This window comes from Eumetopias jubatus, unplaced genomic scaffold (genome assembly GCF_037043125.1).
Source record: "Eumetopias jubatus isolate StellerSeaLion01/CBP00866 unplaced genomic scaffold, mEumJub1_p1.0 scaffold_10, whole genome shotgun sequence".
Lineage (NCBI taxonomy): Eukaryota > Metazoa > Chordata > Mammalia > Carnivora > Otariidae > Eumetopias > Eumetopias jubatus.
In genome coordinates, this window is record NW_028274816.1 from 36834665 (window position 1) to 36855724 (window position 21060).

At 57.9% G+C, this 21060-nt stretch overlaps 1 protein-coding gene across 2 annotated transcripts in view; it reads right to left on the bottom strand.

Moving 5' to 3' along the window:
- Positions 1-2598: 2598 nt before the first annotated feature.
- Positions 2599-21060, bottom strand: part of CLMB (calcimembrin) — a 31362-nt gene continuing 12900 nt past the window's right edge. For both annotated transcript variants that reach the window (XM_028096308.2, XM_088027517.1), the window contains 2 exons: positions 5417-5554; positions 2599-3137 (listed from right to left, as the gene is read on the bottom strand). In XM_028096308.2, the coding sequence (XP_027952109.1) occupies positions 3079-3137; positions 5417-5554 (197 nt within the window). In that variant the 3' untranslated portion in view covers positions 2599-3078. The remainder of the gene's footprint in view (positions 3138-5416; positions 5555-21060) is intronic.

Here is a 21060-nt window from a genome sequence, read left to right on the forward strand (position 1 = left end):
TTTTACTTATTCCTCAGATGCTCCCCATTTTATCCTCACTTTCTAGGTGAAAAAAAGGTTCAGAGAGGTCAAGTGACTTTCCAAGGTCACACAGTACAACATGGGTCTTGCTGACACCAAAGCCCTTGCTCGTACCCACTCCCCGCATTCTTTCTGATAGCTCCTATGTGGGATGCTAGAGCTGCAGTGGGGTGCCCTGCTCCCTACTTGCATGCCCTCCCTGCGCAGAAGTGTGCACTGAGCAAGCCTCCTCCACCTCGCCCCTCCCTTGTGGGGAGAGAGAGCTTGCTTGAAGGCAGAGGCTTAGGGTGCCGGGCAGTGTCACAGCCTTTGCTGCACGTTGGGGGTGCAGACATCACCAGGAAAGGTCTCTCTCCCCTTACTCAGCAGGCACCCTCCTAAGGTTGCTGGCTTCACCAGGGATGGAGGCTCCAGGTACAAGAGGCACAAAGCCAGGAACTGGTACGGACACACTGGGCGCCATGAGAGCAAGGGAACTCACTCTGCCCCTGCAAGAAACCCATATCCGGCATCCTGGGACTGCGCAGCCTCTGACCGACCCCCTCCTGCCTGGGCTCCAGCTCACAGCCCTCTTGCTGTTGCCATGGGCACTAAAAGCCTGGGCTGAAGCCGGGATTAGCCACAGCAGGTTGCTGAGTGGGCTGGAGGCCTCTGAGCTGTGCCCGGGGAGATACAGGGACTCCTCCCGCGCCCTGGCATGTAGACCGAGCCAGTCGTTAGGGCTCGTGCCCAGCACCAGTGCTCCGGCCCAGCGTGCCCCCGGGTGCCCAGAGTCAGGGACTGGGGCCCCAAGCCATGAGCAGGAGCTGAGAATACACTCGCATGGCCTGGCTTGGTCTCTGTGCTCCCGCCACCCTCCATGACGGCACACTGGGGCAGCGGCTGGCCACAGCTGGAGGAGACACACAAAGCCGATTTGAGCCCAGCCCCTCACAGCCATTCAGCAGAGTCATGGCCCACCCGCCCAAAGACCAGGGAGTGAGACACCTAAGTTCCGCTGTCTTAAGCCAGTGAGTTTGGGGAGCATGTGTTTCTTCGTGTCTTTGGGTTGCTAAAAATGTATTTCTCACATTTCTGGAGGTTGGGAAGTCCAAGATCAAGGCACCAGTAGATTCGGTGTCTGGGGAGAGCCTGCTTCCCGGTTCACGGTTGGCCATGACCTCACATGATGGCATCTCTCTGAGGTCTGTCTTGTAAGGGCACCAATCCATTCCCGAGGGCTCCAGCCGCATGACCTAGAGGCCCCCCTCCTTGCTCCATCACACTGGGGATTAGGTCTCAACACGCAAATGTGGGGGGTGGGTACACATTCAGCCTAGAGCTGGGGTGTTTTGTACACAGCAACATCACAGCAAAACAGAAAGCTGACTAATACGCGACCCCTAGGAGTTTCCTCCAAGAGTATCCTATGCGTTAGAGGTGCTCAGAACTGTGCCTGGCACCCCTCCAGCTGCATGAGCGCGAAATAACAACTCGCGCACCTGTTGTGTGTGAGCTCTGGGAACATGCTGGGAAGTGCGACTCTTCTTTTTTTTAGATTTTATTTATTTAGAGCGTGCATGAGCGGGGGGCGGGGGGAGAGGGGCAGAGGGAGAGGGAGGACCCCCCCAGAGAGGTCTGGCCTTTGTCCTGGGCTCCTGGTAGGTGACCTGGAGGCTCTAGGAATGTCCTGCCTGATAAGACTATCTTTGTTTACCTGGAGCCTCGGTCACGCAGAACAGTCTGACGGTGTGATTTAGAGAGGGGCTGGAGACTGAGGTCACCATGTGGGAGGCCAGCCGTGTCTATGTGGCCAACCCCCCAGGGAAAACCACGGACACCCCGGCGTCTCAGTGCGCTCCCCTGGTTGGCGGTACCCCGAGCGTGCGTCATCATGGAGGCTGGAGAATCAAATGCTGCCCGCGGGACTTCCCCGTGTGCTCTCTCCTGAGCCCCACCCTTGCCATCTCTGCCCTTTGAGGATTGCAATCTGCATTCTTTCGCTGTAAGAAACCATAAACACGGCACAGCCAGGGTGGCTTTTCTGAGTTCTGAGTCCCTCTAGTGAATTCCTGAACCCGAGAATGGTCTTGGGGTCCCCCTCCCTCCCTCCCTGTGTGCTCCTGGATCACCTTCCAAATAAACTCTTTCCCCACAAAGCCTTTGCTCAGGCTCTTGCTGCTTCAGGAAACCGGCAACACAGCGGGAACCACACAGCCTCTGATAGAAGCCAAAGGTGCCACCGTCAGAACAGTCTAGGAGGGGGACGGGGACACCAAGGGTTTAATGTTCTCGAAAAACACCAAACCCAGAACCACTGCCGCCCATCCTACACATATATCATGACGAGGATCCCACAGCTGGCGAAGACGGAGCTGGGACTCGGGCCCCCACATGACTTCAGAATCCGTGCCTTGGGCCTTGCTCAGGCTTCCGTGGCAGAGTGCGAATCGGGGGGGGGGGGGCCACGACCATCGGAAGGCGCCCCCCCACACACACCGGCCAGCCCCGCCCCTCCCTCTGTAGGAAGCGATTCTCTTCACCTCTGTACCTGCGTGCGTTCCAACGTCTCTGCCCAGCCCAAGGAGCAGGGTTCACTGTTTGTTACAGATGACCTTTATTTATAATGCAAAAAAGGAATTATAAATCACTTTCTGGACTGTTTTGATATCTGTAAAACAACTTGTAAAAAACGGAGCCACTCCTCTGCAAGTTCCTGTGTGTGTTGACCTCGTGCACACCCAACTGTGTGGCCGAGGGCTCAGGGAGGGTACGTTTGTCCAGGAGAAAGTCTCTCCCTCCACCCCGGTGGCTGTCACCATGACCGTGTGGGCGTGAGAGGTCCGGTCAGCTCAGCTCAGCGGGGCCCGGGAAACGTGGCTCTGCAAGCAGGCAGGGCCGGCCGATTCCTTGCTCTTCTTGCCACGTTGCAGCTGCTCAGGTGCCGGATTCTTCCGTTCTCCCATCCAGCGTCCGGCGTGCTCGGCGCATCTGCCCCAGGCAGCCACGCCCCCAGGGACTCCTGGGGTTGGGGGGGGGGTCCCTGGAGCAGGACCGTCTCCGACCTGTGCCTCCTCCTCAGGCTTCGGGGTCTATTTCTCCATCCTCTGGGCACGACCCTGTCTCGTCCAGCCAGACTAGGAGGAAGACGAGGAGTCAGCGTCTGGGTGGGCACCCATCACATCCAGGCTCCCTTTCCCCCAGAGCTCCAAGGCCAGAGCCTCCAGGCTCCCCGCTTTGTACCGCCACCTTGAACTCCCCCCCACACACACACATAGAGGCGGGTAAGGATGCTGACAGGGGACCCGGGTGACACTGGGTCTCGTGGGCCTTCCCCACGCACCCTCCGCCCACACCGAATGCAGAGCTCACCCGGGGCCCTGGCTGAGGTTTCTCGGATTGTACCCCTGGCCCCACCCTTGGCTCAGCATCTTCTGGGAGGTGCCTTCAAGGCCGGGACTGGACGGGAGGTCGGGACCTCCATGACCCTGTCCTAGAGATGGGAAGTTGAGGCCCAGAGCAGGACAGACCTGATCCAAGCCAGCCAGGGCGGCCCAACCCCTCACCGCCTGGGGAGGCCCAGGTCTCTGGTCATCACTTGGAGCCAGCAACACTGGAAGAAGTGCTACCCAGGTCTGGTGTTCTCCTCCTGCCCCTAAATACCACTGGTGAGAATATGAGCAGCACTGCCCCTGTGCCGCGCGTGAGGTCGGACTCTGCCCTTCTTGTCACCGGATCCTCCCCAGCCTCTCTGAGGCACCATTTTACAGATGGGGAAATCAAGGCTCAGGGAGGTAGCCCCTCTTGCTCAGTGTCACAGGGTGCTAAGTCACAGAGCAGGGATGTGAATTCAGGGTTCTCTGACCCCGAGGTCCGCGCCCTTTATCCTATGCCTCCGTTCTCTGAAAGGGGAAAAGCGGAGGCACGGGGTCTGGGCGGGTAGGATGGGAGGGTACGGCTGTGCAGGCCCTCGGCGCTGATCCACCCCTGCAGCAGCTTCCACTTAAAGGGGCCTCTCTGGGGTTCCGGAATTCCTCTGCGAGCTCAGGGACTCTGACCCTGTAAAGTAACCCTGAGCCTCCCCGCGCTCACATTGGCCCCAGGGGCAGGGGACGGTGGTTATAACCCCATTCTACAGATTTGGACACCAAGCCTGGCAGGACAGGGAGCCTAATGGCAGAGCAAAGGGCCTGAGCCTCTGCTGCCTGCACTGAGCTCTCTGGTTGGACACGGAGCAAGAGCTCAGCTCTTCTCCCACCTTGCTGTGTGCCCTTGGGTGAGTCACTGTCCCTCTCTGGACCTCAGGACTCCCATCTGTAAACTAGTGATAAGGGTGGTACTCACAGCCCTCAGGGTTGGCAGGAGAATAAGTTGTGCGAAACCTTCAGCCCAGTGCCTGGCACTTGGGAGGGTGATACAGGAAGGTGACCCAGGGTGAGTCATTACTGAGAATGGCCCAGCACCAGTCCCCGCATAGGGCCCGACCCAGAGGGGATCCAGTGGGTGGTGGGCAAGCTCAGCACTTCTGGAAAAGTCTACCCAGCCCCCCCACATCAAGCCTGGTCAGCCTGTGCTCCCAGCAAGAGCCAGGCGGGACTGATGTCCTGACGGCTGGTTGGCTGACTGATGCGAGCCACTGGGAGGGCGCCTAGCCTAGGGGCCACAGGGCGGGCTCCAGATCACACGGCTGGGTCTGAATCCCAACCCTGCCACTTACCAGCTCTGTGGTGAGCACCTCACCCTCTCTGACCCTCAGTTTGCCCATCCGTGAAACGGGGATGAAAACAGGACCTAGCCTAGAGTCACCCTGAGGACTCAATGAGAAACTGCTCACTGCTAACATCAGTATTTTTTATTACTATTATTCACAACGGCAGCCTCAGCACCTAGCACAGGTATGGCCCCCTAACTCTCCTTGATGAACAAATGAACAAGCTGTCCCACCAGCTCCAACAGTGTCCACGGTGTCCACAGGTGAGGGCACGGGTCTGTACCTCTCTCTGGAAACAAGTCTGTCTCCTCCCCACTCCCTGCAGTGAGCAGCATCTAGGAGGCCCAGACGTGGTGTGTTTCCAAGGCTGTCCTGTCCAGCTGAACTGCTGTGGCCAGCAAGACGGAGCACCAGTCCCCAGCTGGCAGGGGAAGGCACATCCATCCATTACCTTGCTGGGCCTGCCCAGCCCCATCCATCACGTGCCCCGGCTGCCGGCAGGGGCTGTCTAGCTAATTACTTAATAGGCCACATCTTGCCGAGGCTGGTGCGTGCGAGGGGCCCTCGGTGGAGCCTACGCAGATCCCAGCATAAATTTTTAACAAACCCCGGCAGGTGGGGACGTGAGCTCAGACCCACGGCACAAAGGGGGGCCCCCCGGGACCTGTCCCCAGCCAGCTTGGCAGCGGTGGCAGGGCACCTCACCTGTCTGCCTGGAGTCCCGTGGCAGCATCATGCCCGTGGGGGTCGGGGGGGTGATGATGATGTTGGGCACGTCCAGGTGTTTGTCGCTCAGGACGGGGGCCTCGTCATGGCTACCGCTACCGCCACACATTTTAAAGCCTGAGAGGGCAGGCCGTGGGACACACAGGTACACACACACACGACAGGGAGACAAGCATCAGTGGCCGCCTGGAACTGCCCGCCGTGGGTTGCCTGCCGGCCTCCCTCCCTCCCCGCTGCTCCACTTTGCACACACGGGGAGGGACCCCCCCCCCCGCTGGATGGCCTGTCCAAGCTTGCATCGTTCGGGGAGGGCACTGAGTTGTCCCCGCTTTGTCCACTGACGTGGCCCCAGTGCCCAGAGCAGTGTCTGACACACAGCGGGCGCCCAGAACAGGGTTCTGAATGGACGAGAGCCGCGCAGCTCAAACGGGAACGCGGCCCGACCGACGCGGAGCCCTGCCTGCCAATACCTCTCCCCCACGTCACCACCTGAAAGGGTGTCTGTGACATGGGGCTCATTTCTCCCTGATGCATTGGACCGGATTCCCCAGCGGAGCTGTCTGAGCCTGGCATTTGCTTTGGGCAGAGACTTTGGGTTAGGAATTCGGTGTCTTTCATCGACAGGGGGCTGGTCAGGTTTTCTGTTTCTTCCTGTGTCAGTTTGGGTAAAAGCTGGGCTTTCCCAGCCATTTGTCCATCTCTTCCACGGCGGTGAATTTGTGGTCCTGAAGGCTGCTGCTAATGAGGTTCCGGTGGCCCGGCCCCGCCCGGGTACAGACCTCCAGCTGACAGAAAAGCATCCCCGAGTCATCAACATCACACGCCTTGCTCCATGCTTCCCCTCTGAGTCAGCGGAGCCACGATGCGCTAGAAACCAGAATGTGCGCCATAATCCCTCCCTTTCCTGCTTCACCCTCCAACCCCCGAGGCAAACTAGCCAACCTCAAGCCCGCAGGTGCCATCCCTCAGCATCTCTGCAGAGTCTTCTCTCTCCCTCCCCATGCCCCTCACCAGTCTCCGGGCCAGAAACTGAGAACTGGATCATACCACGTACCTGCAGGACCCTCGCTGCCTCCTGACAACCAGCTATAAGCAATAGCTCCCAAAGTGTGTTCCCTAGAACACTGGCCTCCTGAGACTCCCTCAGGAAGGGGGTCCCACAATCACATGAGTTTGGGAATACCACATATTTGAATGTTGACTGGATCCCATCTAATCTATCTTTCTCATGGAGATTCTCATGCATGTTAGAGAGAATTAAAGGCTCTGAGAAGTCCTGCAGTAGGGAAGCGGCTTTCACTGAAGTCAACCCTGGGCTTCCTGAACTTTTAAGTAACCTCGGGGTCTGTTTTTGAAAGAATGCCTGTTAACATCTCACAGAACCATGAGTTGTGAAATACATTTTGGGAAATGTTGATCATAAATTATAGCCGGCCTTCACAATCTGGCCCGAACTACGGGCAGCTTCATTCCCTGCCACTTGCCCACACTCCCCAAACTGCTCACGGTTCCCCAAAAGCCTGGGCTCCCAATGCCTTTGGGCCTTTGCACATTTACTCTCTCTGCCTGGAATGTTCTTTCTTCCTTTGCAGGGCAATGGGCTCCTGCTTACCCTTCAAAGCCCAGCAAAATAGGCTCTTCTTTGGGGAAGATGTCCCAAGCACATGCGATCCCTCCCTCCTTTGTCCATCTACACTGATTCATTCATCAATCTTCTTCCAGCACTGATCACACTGTACTGAAACATTCGTTCTTAATTCTGTCTCCCTTTACTGTGAGCGTCTGGAGGACAGCGAGTGTCTCACTCATCTGTCTCCCTTGGGCCCACACAGTGCCTGGGAGAGAGCAAGTGGAGTGCTTTAAACTGGAAATGAGAAACACCTCCAGGCACTGCTGACCTGGCTGTAAAAATCCTTGTCTCTAGACCCCCCACCACCTTTTCACCCCAAACAATCCCGGACTGGGATGACATTCGCTCAGGTATCTGGGTCCCTAGTCAACAGCAGGAGCTGGGGAATGGGGTGATTGTTATTCCTGCTGCTCCTCAATGGCCCCTGGCAGGGGGGGGGTGGTCAGTGGTTCTCACGTGTGTCCCCAAGAGATGGAGTCTGATCCACTTCCCCTTCCATGTGGATGGACTTAGCATGGATTCTTGCACACGACATATGACGGAAGGCATGGCATGGGACTTCCAAGACAAGGTCACAAAGGACTGCAACTTCTTCCTTGCCCTCTCGCTCTGGGGGAAGCCAGCCACCATGCTGTGGGGACAAGCTAGCAGCCGGGGGTGTGTGGTGAGGGACTGAGGCTTCCTGCCAACAGCCCTCTGAGGGAGCCACCAGGAGAGGGAGTCCTCCAGCCCAGTCAAGCCTTTGGATGACACTGCAGCCCTGGTTGACCACTTAAATGTCGCCCCACAAGAGACCCTGAGCCAGAAGCTCCCAGCAAAGTCGTTCCTGAATTCCCAAGCCACAGACACAGAGATAATACATGTTAAAGCCGCTGAGTTTGAGGGTAATTTGTCATACAGAATTGGAAGCTGATGTGGTCCCCATCGCTCGCCCTGACCACAGGAGGAGGAAGGATAGCAGGTGCACAGGGGGAATGCACTGTACCCACTGTGCTGTGGGAAAAATCACAGGCGGCTTCTCAGGGTGACCTCTGGCCACCTAAGGGGTGCTCCGCTGATGGGCAGTTCATGCCTGGACTGTCAAAGACAGCCTGTTTGAATCCACAAAAGCATGAACATCAGGTGACCTAAAGCAATGGAATCAGGCCAATTTCTTGGCCCATCTGCAGCTTGACCTGGGCCATGTGCTCAGAAAAGCTGCCAGCAACGGACACAGTGGTGAGCACGCTGGCTCTAAATCAGGCCAACGGCTCGCTATCCGTGCCACCCTGGGCAGGTCACGTCTCCTCTCTGGGCCTCTGATTGGGAAAGAGGTCTGGCCTCTGTGCTCGGCTTCTGGGAGGCCACCTCTAAGCCCCTGGGCTGCCATGCCTGGCAGGAGAGGCTTTGTTTGCCTGGGGGCCTTGGTCATTTTGGAGAGTCCAGCCACGCGGACTCTGGGTGACACCCAAAGGGACTGGAGACAGATCTGCCTCATGGGCAATCAACCGTGCCTTTGTAATGGAGTCCCAATGTACTTGTGTCCTTGGGTTGCTGTGACAAAGGACCACAGACTGTGAGGCCCCAACAACAGAACCTTACTCTCCCCCAGTCTGGAGGCCAGAAGTCGAGAGCTCCATGCCACCAGGGCTGGCTGCTCCTGAGGCTGCGAGGGAGACCGTGCCCCATGCCTCTCCCCGCCGGCTCTCCGTGGTTTGCGGGCAATGTTTGGTGTCCTCTGGCTTACAGACATATCACCCTGATTTCTGCCTTCATCTTCACACAGCTTCTCCCTGTGTGTGAGTCTCTGTCCAAATGTTCCCTTTTCATGGGGACACCAATCATATTGGATCACGGATTATAACCCATAATAATCCATACCGGATTATTACCCTACTCCAGGATGTCCTCGTTTTAACTAATTACATCTGCAACAGCAACCCCATTTCCAAAGAAGGTCACGTGCTAGGGTCCTGGGGGCTAGGACTTCGATATATGAATTTTGGGGAGCACAATTCAGCCCAGAACACCCAGTAAAAACTCTGAACACTAAGGCTCAGGCGATCTTCCCTGGTTGGCACCAGTGTGTGTGTGTGTGTGTGTGTGTGTGTGTGTGTATCACACATTTTTACCAAGAGTGTAATGCATGTGGGAGCTCTGTCTGGAACTTTCCTAGACTCCGCCCCACACACTCCCTCGGCTCAGCTGGTTGGAATCTGTGTCCCTTCCCCGTAATAAATCATCACCGCGAGCACGAGAGCCTCCAGTGAGTTCTGTGCGTCTTTCTAGGAAATCATTGGACCCCTGAGCCTGCAGCTGCTGTCAGGAGTGAGGCTGTTCTTTGGACTGTGTTCCCTCTGACTTCCTGCTTTCACTGACAAAACAGGGTGGCCGGACCCACGTCTGTGGGCTGGGAAGAAGATGACACCGTGCCTGGCAGACGGCCTGCTCCCTCCCGGTGAACACAGCAGCCTTCCAGCCCTGAAGCCGGATCCTCTGTCCTCCCTGGGGTGGTACCCCCCCCCCCACGCCACCGCCCCAGAACTGGCCAGGCCAGTTAGTTCTGCGGGAAGAGGCCAGGTTTCCTCATCAGACTCCGAGCCCCTCGGGAGCACCCACTGAGGCTGCCGCCAACTTGATTGAAAGCAGTACAACCCAGAATGTAATGCAAAGGAAGCCACTTGGAGGAGGCCGTCCTGTTATCACCTGTAATGGCTGACATCTAGGATTATTTGCTGCATGCCGTTCACGGTGCTGAGCGCCCGATGGGCGCTTTCTCCTTCGGTCTTCACTGTTCCTCGCTGAGGTGCGAAGTGTAACCAGCCCCATCTCATGGATGTGGAGACTGAGGACCAGAGGGAGAAAGCGCTTGCACTCAGTTGAACAGCTAGTGTGGGCTGGAGGCCAGGATCAGAGCCCAAGCCCAACCTGTCTGACTCCGCAAGCTGGTGCTTCTCGTAACCACAATTCTATATGATGGAGCTGGCAAACTTTCTGAAAAGGGCCGGGCGGGAAGTATTTTTTACCCTGGGGGCTCTGCAGTCTTCTGCTGCAACTGCTTCACTTTGCCATTGTCACAGGAAAGCTGCCACTGACGATAGGCAAATGAATGAGGGGCTGCATTTCAATAAAACTTTCTTTCTTTCTTTCTTTATATTTAAAGTAGTTTCCAGGGGCCAGCGCAGGGCTTGAACTCACAACCCCAAGATCATGACCTGAGCTGATACCAAGGGTCCCATGCTGAAACCGACAGAGCCACCCAGGCGTCCCCCAATAAAACTTTGACAAAAAACGGGCGGTGGGCCGGATTTGGCCCAAGGGCTGCGGGCCACCAGTCCCTAGGCTCTGTAACCTCCAGAAGTCAGGGAGTGTGGATCTGGAACCTGCCTGAGGTCCTAACAGGCAGTAACAGAAACTCAAAAGCCTGAGGCTGCTTAACGCCAAAGACAAGAACAAAATCTGAGCCCCACCTGCTGTGGTAAAGTGACAGTACCTAACGTCGGATGGGTGCTGGGCTCGAGGAAATGAATGAATTCACATAAAGCCCTTGCCCAGCAAGCCAGGGGCTCAATCCCTGTTAGCTTTCTCTATAATCATCCATAAAGAGCGTCTCATGGAGTGCTGGCAACAAAAGGAAGCTCTGATTATTGTTATCTGTTAACAGGAGGGAGCCTCCCTGCTCCATCTCCGAGGCCCCTTCCTCCGTGAATATTCCCAAGTTCTAAAATAAAATGCTAATAGGGAAGAGCCACACTCCTCCCGGGGCCCCACATTTGCATTTTAACAGGTTCTGGGAGCTTGGCAACAAAGCCCACATTCTTAATCGGGAAGCATCAGGTCACTCAGTGGGCCCTGGAGAGATGCTCGAGGCGGGGGGGGGGGGGGGGGGGAGAAAAGGAGGGGGGGGACTCCAGCACTTCTCCAATCCCCCCCCCGCCCCCCGCCGGGGGCTGCCCAGCTTCGAGCAGAGGTGGCTGAGCAAGAGGGAAAAAGCTCTCAGGAGATAAAGCCTACTTTGGGGATTAAAGACAAATGCCAACCCTGCCCCAGACAAGGAGCTCATTTGTGCTAAAGCCAGAATTGTTACTTGTTAATTACGTGCCCGCCTCAGGCCATTAAAAGCCCATTTCCTGAAGGGGTGGGCTTGGCTGGGATTCTAGGGGGCCAGGCCCCAAGGAAACAGGGGGTGGGGAGCAGACCCCAGCGCCCCAGAAATAATGAAAGATTTCGGAGTGCAATAGGGAGCCTGTGCGGGAGGAGGTCACCTGACCCTGACTGGGCCCCTGCTCTGGGGCACGCAGTGTTCTTGGTCCTGGATTTAGAGCAGGCCAGACTGCCAAAACCCTGGCCTCCAGGAGCCGGCCTTCTCTGCGGGTGAAGTGGGGAGACACTGGGCAGCGAGGCCAGACAGACTTCCTCTGAAACCTGGTTCTGCCCTTTTCCCAGCTCGAGGGGAGTGGTTTTCCATCTTGGCTGCCCGCTGGAAATCACGTGGGAAGTTTGAAAAATACCGATGGGGGCCCCACCCCCAGAGAGCCCGATTTCTCTGCCCTACACCGGCCACCAGGATTTTTTTTTTTTTAAGTGGGTTCCAGGCCCAGCGTGGAGCCCAGCATGGGGCTTAAACTCTTGGCCCTGAGATCAAGACCTGAGCTGAGATCAAGGGTCGATGCTTAACCGACTGAGCCACCCAGGTGCCCCTGGGGCTGCCAGGATTTTTAGAAGCACCCAGGTGAGTCTAACAGCCAGGGCAGGGAACCCACAAGCTAAGGTGACTGTGTGAGCACAGGGCCCCACTCTGAGCTTGTTTTCTGGCTGTAGAAGGGGTTACGCCGGTCTTGCAGGCATGAAGTACCTGGCATGGGCCGTGGGGCTACCCAGTGCGGGAGACATGGCCAAGGGTGAGCCTGCTGGCTGGCTGGCGCCTGGGGGAGACCGGGGTTGGGGACCAGGCCGCTTCCTCACACCACCCCTTGGGGTGCATACTGGGCCCACGGCTGTTCTCCAGGCGAGAAGACCAAGGCTCAGAGAAAGAAGGTGCCAGGAGGGCCCGCGGAGGCCCGGTGGCTCCCACCTGAGCTCCTGCCCTGCCCCTTCTGGCATCAGCCACCACTTCTCATCCTTCAGAAGCCCCGAGCCAGGCCTGTGCTCTGCTCAGGATGCCCCAGTTCCCTGTGCTGCTCTCAGCAGCCCCCAGGCCACTCCCAGGCCGCAGTCCACACCTGTTGCCCTCGGCAGGCTTCGTGGCTCAAGGGTGCCCTCTGCTGCTTCTTTTGAGAATGGCACTCGGACAGGCACCCAGCTTGGAGACTCCGCCTGGGCCCAAGTCCCTGGGACTGTGTCCACTCTTCCCAAAGGCACCGTCGCCCACACAAGTGACTCCGTTGCGCCCACGATGTAGTGGAGGCCAGAACGTACACCTGGGCTTCAGTACACCTGGTAATGACTCTACCTCTTTGGGCCTTGTTTCCTCACCGGCAAAATGAAGGTAAATAATCGTCCCCACCTCCAGGGGGCGCTGAGGGGGGGGATTAAGACCCACACTGAAGTCCACACTCCAGCCAAGGAGGGGTGCAAACACTATGGGCATTTTGCAGGTGAGAAATCCACACAGTTGGCCATGCGGAGCACGCTCAGTAAACACAAGTGGTGATTAATAGCACGAGATTCTGATCTTAGCACTTATTCATTGATTCAGCCAATATTGAGCACCTACTGGGTGCCACCCTGCGGTTGTTACTCCTAGCCCCCTGAGCGGTCCCACCCTCGGTGTGGGACGGCTGGAGTGGGGGCGGCTCCCCCAAAATATCCCTGGTTCCGACTTAACCCTAGGAGACACATTTTCCTTATTGGATTGGACCAGCCCTGGGCTCCAGGGGCTCCGGACCCTGACGCTCAGTTCTGCCGGCTGGCTGGCTGGCTGGGACCACGCCTCGCTTGGCCCCGGCCTTCTCATCTGATGCTCCCTTCCCTTGCGACACGGAGCCGGGCCCAGGGGAGGTGCTCAGTCGGCAGGTGGTTAGTGAGCACCCACTACGTGCTAGGCGTCATTCAGAGTCTCAGCATGTTTCTCTGCTCCTCCCCCCACACTGCGCCTTCCTCCACCCTCCAGGCCCCAGCGTGTGGAAGTGAGGCCCCAAAGATTTCCGTGTCAGCTGGAAAAAACCCCGAGAGGGCCCTGGTGTTCCAAGCCACAGTCCGGAGGGCTCACGTTGCTGGGGGGGGGAGCACTGTGTGAGCTCCTCGAGGGGAGTCATCATGCGGTCCTCCCAGGGAGGCCGACAGTGGGAGAAGCCCATTTTCCAGATGGACACACTGAGGCACAGAGGAGTCAGGCCATGCCCAGGGTCCTGGGGGACCTGACACGGAGCCTGCCTTCCCTGGGCCAGGAGGCAAACACTTTCCAGAGCCTGGGTCAGTAGTAAGAAGCAGATGATGGGAAGGAGCAGCAGGCTTGGGTCAGAAGGGGGGAGTCAGAAAAGACTTCCCAGAGGGGCCAGTCGGAGGGTGGCCGGAGAAACGGAGGGAAGGAGAGGGCACTTGGGTCAGCTGCAGCAGGCACAAAGGCCCTGGGGCAGGAACGGGGTGCGTGGGGCCAGCACTAATTCCTCGGAGATGACCGGATGTCGGATTCGGATTTAGCCTAGGTCTTTCAAAAAACAAGCCGACAAATGCCTCCAAGGGTTTCAGATGCACTTAATCTTTTTTTTTTTTTTTCCATTCCAATTAAGCAGAAAGCCTTGCATTATTATGGATGAGGCCAGGGCAGTGAGGGCGGTTTTACCTTTTCAAGGCAGCCCCGGCCCAGTGGAGCCCGCAGTGGATGTTTTAAATCTCTTTTTAATTAAGGAAAAAGCCCCAGCTTGCGTCAGGGATGAGCTGCTGGAGTGAGAGCCCGGGAGGGGGAGCCGGAGAGAGGGTGGGGCGTGGTGAGGTGGGGCGAAGGCGCCCCCCTCCCTGCCACCTGCGGCCTGTCTGCCCGCCGGCCCGCGCCCAGCGCCAGGGCGGACTCCGGTGGGCTCCTGGCCCCGGCTCCGGACCCCAGCCTCTCTGGGAGGCTTCGTGGGTCTTCGGCCAGGGGGGTAAGGGTGCAGTGCGAACCCAAGTCAAAGAAAGTAGGCGTAGCATCCGGCCGCGGCCCCGCCTGTGGGAGTCACTGCTGTGTGTGGCTCCCGGTTCCACCGCGGCTCACGCCTCGTGGTGGGGGCTGCCCTGTGCACGGGAGGGGGCTTGGCCTTGGCCTCCAGAGGCTGTAGCGCCCTCTGGCTGTGACGCCGGAAAATGTCTCCAGATGCAGCCAGCCTTTCTTGGCGGGTGGAGTTACCAGATAAAATACAAATTAAAAAAAAAAAAAATACAAATAATGTTTTAGTACAAGTCCCGTGCAATATTTGGGGGCATACTTATACTAGACAGTAATTCCTTATTTACTTGAAATTCAAATGGACCTGGGCATCCTGTTTATGGTTCCCCCCACCCCCGTAAATCTGACAACTCTAGGTAATGAGGTGGGGGTGGGGGGCAAACCGCCCCCCCGCCCCCGCGCCGAGTTGAGAAGTCGAGAACCACGGTCATGGCTGTTACAACTCGCCACAGTAGCTCGGCCTTTCCGAGCAGGCCCCGGGGAGCTGCTGGTTTCCTTTGTCCTTTGTGGCCGCGCTGGAGCCACGGGAGGGGGCTGCGGGGTGGCCCTACGCTGCCTTCCACCAGCTGTGTGGGCTGAGCAACTTTCTTACCCTCTCTGAGCCTCTGTTGGCAAACTCACAGAGGGGATAACAGAGGGGGCTATCCACCTTGCCCCCCTTATTAGGATAAAGATTCAAACTTTCGCCCAGGATAGTGACCTGTAAGCTGCAGGGCCCCCCTAAGGATGTGGGATGTTAAGTGGAAGGTGTCCAGCCGGTCTCAGAGGCAGGAGGTGAGCGAGGCTATCCTGAGCAAACCTGTGAGCTCCCGGGGGAGACCGAGCCCTGAGGACGGGAACGTGTCTTCCCAGCAGTGGGCAGCTGATGCGTGAGAGGGGCCACGGATGGGTGGCCACACAGAGCAGATCAAAAGCTCAAGACCCAAGTGGCATTTGGCATTTGGGACGCAGAGCAGCAGCACGTGCCACCACGGACAGCTGAGGCTGTGGCTCCGCCCGGGGAGTCCTTTCGGGAGGCCTGGCTGCCCCCTTCAGTGTGCTCCCCGGTCAGCTCCCCCCTCAGCTCCACATGGGCCCTTCCCGGGCTCAGAAGGCAGCCGATGCTCTGGGATCTGGCGCTGGCAGGGTGCAGAGAAACCGGACAGCCACTGCCCTGCATGCCGCTGGTGCCAGTGCAAGCTGGGAGAACCTTCCCAGGGCGCGGGCTGCTCTGCAGGGGGCAGGAGGGGAGCCCCGCCCACGGCCCGAGCAAGCGCTGGCCCAGACGAAAGACGGGGAGCCATGATGAGAACCCCCCATCTCCTTGTATCAAGGGCCTGCTGTGGCCCCACCTGGCAGTGGGGGAAACTGAGGCAAAGACAGTCTTCACCACTTGCCCCTGATCACATAGCTGCAGCCTATGGTACAAGCCCCGTCCCACCAGAGGCAGCACCATGTCGGCTGTAGAATTCTGTTTGCTAACAATTTGCACCGCGTGCAAGGGTGACAGACAGGAAGTGCCCCCAGCTCCATCCCAGAGCATCCCAGCCCTCACTGCAGAAACTGAGGCTTGGGATAAGTTCGTGCCTTCACCTTGGGTGTCCCCAGTGGCTTCAGAGGAGGGTCTCAGAGGAGTTTCGGGCGTGGCTTGGGCGGTTTGAAGCTCCCTGCTCAACAGAAGAGGTGACACACACAGAGGTCGGGGGCAGGGAAGGACAGAGGCAGGAGAAAGAGACCTGGGCTGGTAGGGGTCAGGGGAGGGGTCTGTTTCTCGATGAGAATGCTGGTGGGTGTGTGGCCCCCTCACAGCCTGCGTCCTTGCTCTGCCCGTGTGTCGTACATCAGTATGAAGGCAAACCTTTCTTGCAGAAATGAAACAAACGTCCCCGAGATAGCAAGAGTGAAAGAAAAAAAAAAAAAAAGGCTGTTACCACTGTTAGCTTAGTCATTCCCCACGTGAAGGTTGCAGGGCCTTTGGGTGCAACTCCCGAGGTCACATGGCAAAACTCTCAAAATGACAAGGGTGCACGCCCTCCGACCTAGCCGTGCTGCTCCGCGGAATGTCCCACGGCCGGGCTCCCTGGCGGGTGAAAGGCAGGCTGGGGACGGTGAGACGCTGAGGGCGGGCCACACGAGGGACTACCATGCCTCTGTCCACGAGGGAGCCCATTCCCGCGCCTGCAGATCCGTGGAAGGAACAAGGGGCGGAATGGCGGGTCTAATGCCACCACTCATGTTGCAAAGAGGAAAGGGATACGCCCAGGACCCTGTCTGTGCATGCAGACATGGAATATTCTGGAAGGAGACCCAAGGAAGCAATAACAATGGCTGCCTCCACGCAGGCGGCTAGGAGAGTGGCAAGGGCAGACTGACTTTTTATTACATATGCTTTTGTACATTTTACATTCTGTACCACAGAGGTATTTTAAATATTCGGAAAATAAAGTAATGAAAAGGAGAAAACATTTTCTGAAGGGGGGCTAACACAGACAGACGGACGTAGGAGGGAGGAAGGAAGAAGGTGGGCCATGCTGCTGCAGGAGAGGTCTGATCAAGGTCTCATCAGGTGATGAGGTGAGAGAGTAAACAGGAAGAGAGAGGCAGGAGCAGGGATGCGAATGCTCCTTTTCAGGAGAGTGGCCCCATGTGTGGTCACCGGGCCCGGGGAAGTCGAGAGTGAAGTCCCCAGAGTTCTGGGGGTGGGGATGCTGGGCCCAGCTGGTCCCTCCAGGCCAGAGAGATGGGCCGAGGAAGACTCCAGCCTGTGGGCCCTGCTCTTGGCTGACCCCCAGCCACCCTGTTCTTCATAGCTTCTCCCCTTGGAGGCAGTCATGGTTGCTGTTTCCTGTGTCTCCTTCCACAACATTCTCTGTCTCCATGTACAAACACCCTCCTAGGCATATTTGTTTCCTTTTTCCAACATGCATGGTGGTGTTAGACCTGTCGTTCTGCCCCTTGTTCCTTTCACTGAACCAAGCGTGTGGGACATGGCTCCCTAGCTGTTCAGACGGAGCTGCCGTCCTTTCTCGCACCTTCATGGTCTCCCCTGCATGGCCCCCCTCTGCCCGACACATGGGAAGTGCATGGTTAGGACACCAGTGGGGGCCGCCAGAAGCTGAGGCCGGCTGTGGGGGCGGCTAGGACTCAAAAAGACAGGCGTCCTTGGGGCCTGTGCCTTTTTGGCCCATAGGCTGGCCCCAGAGCCCCCCACTGGATCCTGTGACCTGAGTGGATGTCACGCTTTACGGCCCAGGCTTGTCCCCAGGGGGCCGGAGTGTTGCCTGCTGATGGTTCCCTAGGACCGGCCCGCCCCCAAGGTGGGAAGGACTGAAGTGGGCTGCTTAAGGAGCTTAGGGTACACAATTTAAGGGGGCCCCATCCTCAGGGCCAGGCACCCTCACTCTCCTCATCTCGGCCCTGCCCAAGGTCATGCCCCTCCTGACACAGCCCTCCAGCATGTCCAGGAGATGGGCAGGTAAAAGGCCTGTCCCCCTCGATCTGGGACAACGGTGCAGGGCCATCTCAGCTCCAGAGCCCCTGCGCACGGAAGCCCAAGCCTACCCTGGGTATTGGTCCTCAAGCACGCACCAGGCCAGCCAGCTTGACTGTGACCCTCTCGGCCGTTCCTCCCTCCTTCCTCAGGACAGTAGAGGTGGTGTCAGGGTTGGTGGGGGCGTTGGTTAGCCTAAGCAGGACATGGGGCTAAATCCAGGCCATGAGCCAGGAGGGCTGCTGGCTCTCCCATGGAGACAGGGCAGGGCCAAGTTAAGTACCATCTGCTTCGGCATTTAAGACAGTCTCTGATTATCCACCCCTCCTTGGAGCAGGTGGGGGTCTCCCTGCCCTCTGAGCCCCTGCCTCCTGGGTTTCTAGCCAAGCCAACCTTGTCACCTTGGGCAGTCAGCCCCCAGCCCAGGTTCCATGTGACAAGCAAGGATATTGGCCCCGGCCAGTGGTTCTCACCCTGGGCTGCGCAGGAGAATCAGCTGGGAAGTTTCATAAACACGCCGGCGCTCAGGACCCCCACCCACACTAACTGAATCCCCACCCCCTGGGGAACGGGCCAGAGCTGCACCTTTGTGAAAGCCTCCCATGAGATTCCGACGTGCATCCCTGCACGTCGGAATCGCATGGGAGGCTTAGACCCCCGGTCTGCCCTGATTCTAGTGCTTCCTACTACTAATGCAAGAAATTCTTGATACCACACCTCAGCTGCCACGGCCCTGCCTGCCCCAGGGACCTCAGCAACTCCTGCTTGGCCCCTCAACCCCTCACTCCTGTCACAGCCCCCTCCTCCTTACTGCTCTTCGGCTCACCAAACCTGTCCCTGCCTCAGGGCCTTTGCCTCCGCTATTCCCTTTGCCTGGAGCACTGTTCCCTGCCTCCGTGTGGCTGGTTCTGACGTCAGGGCCTCGCGCACGGTATAACACCACTTCAATTCCCTTTACTGTTGTCACCACGTAATCCGCTGGCCTGGCTCGTGTTCACACACTCGTTTCTGCCTCTCCTGCGTGAGGGCAGGGCTCTGAGCCATCCATAGCCCTTCCCTGGGGCCTGGTGCAATGCCTGGCCCAGAGCGGATGTCCAACAGCTGCCTGCCGGACAGATGGAAGGTCTCGTGGGAACGCAGTGCTGGTCTGGGCTCTGTTCCCTGAGGGGAGGGGGTTTAGGGCAGGCAGCAAGGATCCCCACGGGCAGGAAGCTGCAGCCCATTGCACAGATGGGAACACGGAAGCTCAGTACACTAAGGCATTGACCTTGGCCACGTTCTACCTTGATGCAGGCCCCACCATGTCACCTTCCTTTCAAACATATGAAGCCCCCCAAAGCATTCTGAAAATGGCTCAAGATGTACTAGCCGACTGGATGTCTTTATTCCTCTCTTTACATAGAGCCCCCAGCCCCCATTGGAGTAAGCCCCAAATTCCCTTGCCCCCGGTTCCACCGTCTCCCAGAGCAGCTCTTCCAGGATTGCTTGCTTCCCTGGTGCCACCCCTGCCCTGGGCCGGGCCACAGGTTTCTGTCCTAGCATGTGGCAGTCGGCACTCAGGTGGCTGCACTGAGTAACGTTCACCTCTCTCTCACTCTCCCAGCTCCACACGGTCCAGAAGTGCAGCCGCCTTGTTCATGTCTGAAGCCCTGTATCTGGCCCTGGGTCGGCGCACAGTAGGGATGCAATCGATGTTTGTGCAGTGAGCAGTCTCTTGACCGGCTCTGCCTGCAGCGTCGGACGGCTCGGACACGAGTTTGCCCTAGGAGGTATATGCGTCATGACGCTCATCTTTGCTGTGACCTGCAGCTGATCTCAGGCCTCCTGCTACCAGGCAAAAACGGGCATCGTGACCACCAGGCCCCGACCACCCATGCCTGGTTACAGGCCAAGTGGAGGAGAGGCCCTGAGCCTCCCTGCAAGGGAAGTGGGAGAAATGCCTGGACAGTCAGGGGCGCCGCGGAGGGCAGACCTGTGTCCCCAGTTCCCCACCATCACCGTTGTCACCTGCTTGGCACAAGAAACTAAAGACCCCACTAGCATTGGCCAGATCCTGACAGTGGGCTGTCCTCCCAAACAGATGGCTGTCTTCCTCAAGACGGTCAAGGTCACAAAGAGGAGCTTCTGAGAAACTGTCATGGTCAGAGGAGCCTGAGGAGATGTGACAAGTAATTGTAAGGTGGGCTCCTGGGACAGCAAAGGGGCCTGAGGGGAGAACAGGAAAGCTGAACAAAGCACGGGCCTTCCTGGTAATAACGCATCTGGACCAATTCAGGGGCCGTGATGAAGGGACCGAGCCGATGCAAAAGCCTTAACGAGAGGGAAAACTGTAAATTTGAAACTACTTTCTGTAAATCTAAAACGGTTCTTAAAAAATAGTCATTAAAACACATGAACAAGGCACCAAGCCCGGACAGAGTCTCCATCTCCTGGTGCCCTTCCCACCTGGTCCCAGGCGGCCCCAGAAGGACAGTCCGCTGGGACTAGCCCAGCCCAGGAGCCTGTCTCCTTGGCGACACTGTCATTGGCCGGGGCTGGCGCTGGCACGCTCTGGGGAACCCCAGAGACCACAGCGGCCCCTGAGGTGGCCCCCACAGGAAAGCCCACACCTCCAGACTGACTTCCCTTGCACCTGCAGCTGCCACCAGAGTGGGAAGGTACAGAGGGCCGGGGCAGACAGGAAACCCTGTCCACTGGGCACCATCTTCAGTGCCAGTCTATCTCAGATAAGTTTCGAAACCTGGCCCAGGAAATGTCCCCACTCATCACTCCATTTTACAGATGGCGTAGCTGAGGCTTTGTTATGTGAAAAGATTTGTATGAGGTTGCAGTTAGTCAGGGACACACCTGGGATCTGAACTCAGATCTTTCTGACCCCAGAGCCAGGTCACCAGTTGTTCTGAAACTTGAGCAGGCACTGGAATCCCCCAGAGGGTTTGTTAAAACCCCCCCGAGTTTCTGACTCAGTAGGTCTAGGAGGGGCCCATGAGTCTGACCAGTTCCCAGGTGATGCTGAGGCCTCAGGTCTGGGGCCCCACCAGGCTGCTAACTCACAAACCCACAAACCAGGAACCCACTCACCCCTTCCCTGCCTACTGAGCCAAGCCCCTCCAACCGGCCATGGGACGCGGGCTGGTGAGAGTGGCCCTGTGCCTCAGTCTCCCCACTGTGAAGTCACCTACACTGTCCAGCTGTAGTGAGCAGGAAATAGGCAAGTCGAGGGACCCCATTCTGGGAGCAGTACCTGGCTCAGTGACGCCCGAGCCAAAGCCAGCCCTTCTGCCAGAGGGCACAGGGGAGGTGCTCTTTGGACAGCAGAGCACTCCCACATGTCACAGCTGCCGTGGCCAGGCCCTTGGGCAGCAGGACCCCACACCCAGTGCTCCGCTGCACCCACTCTC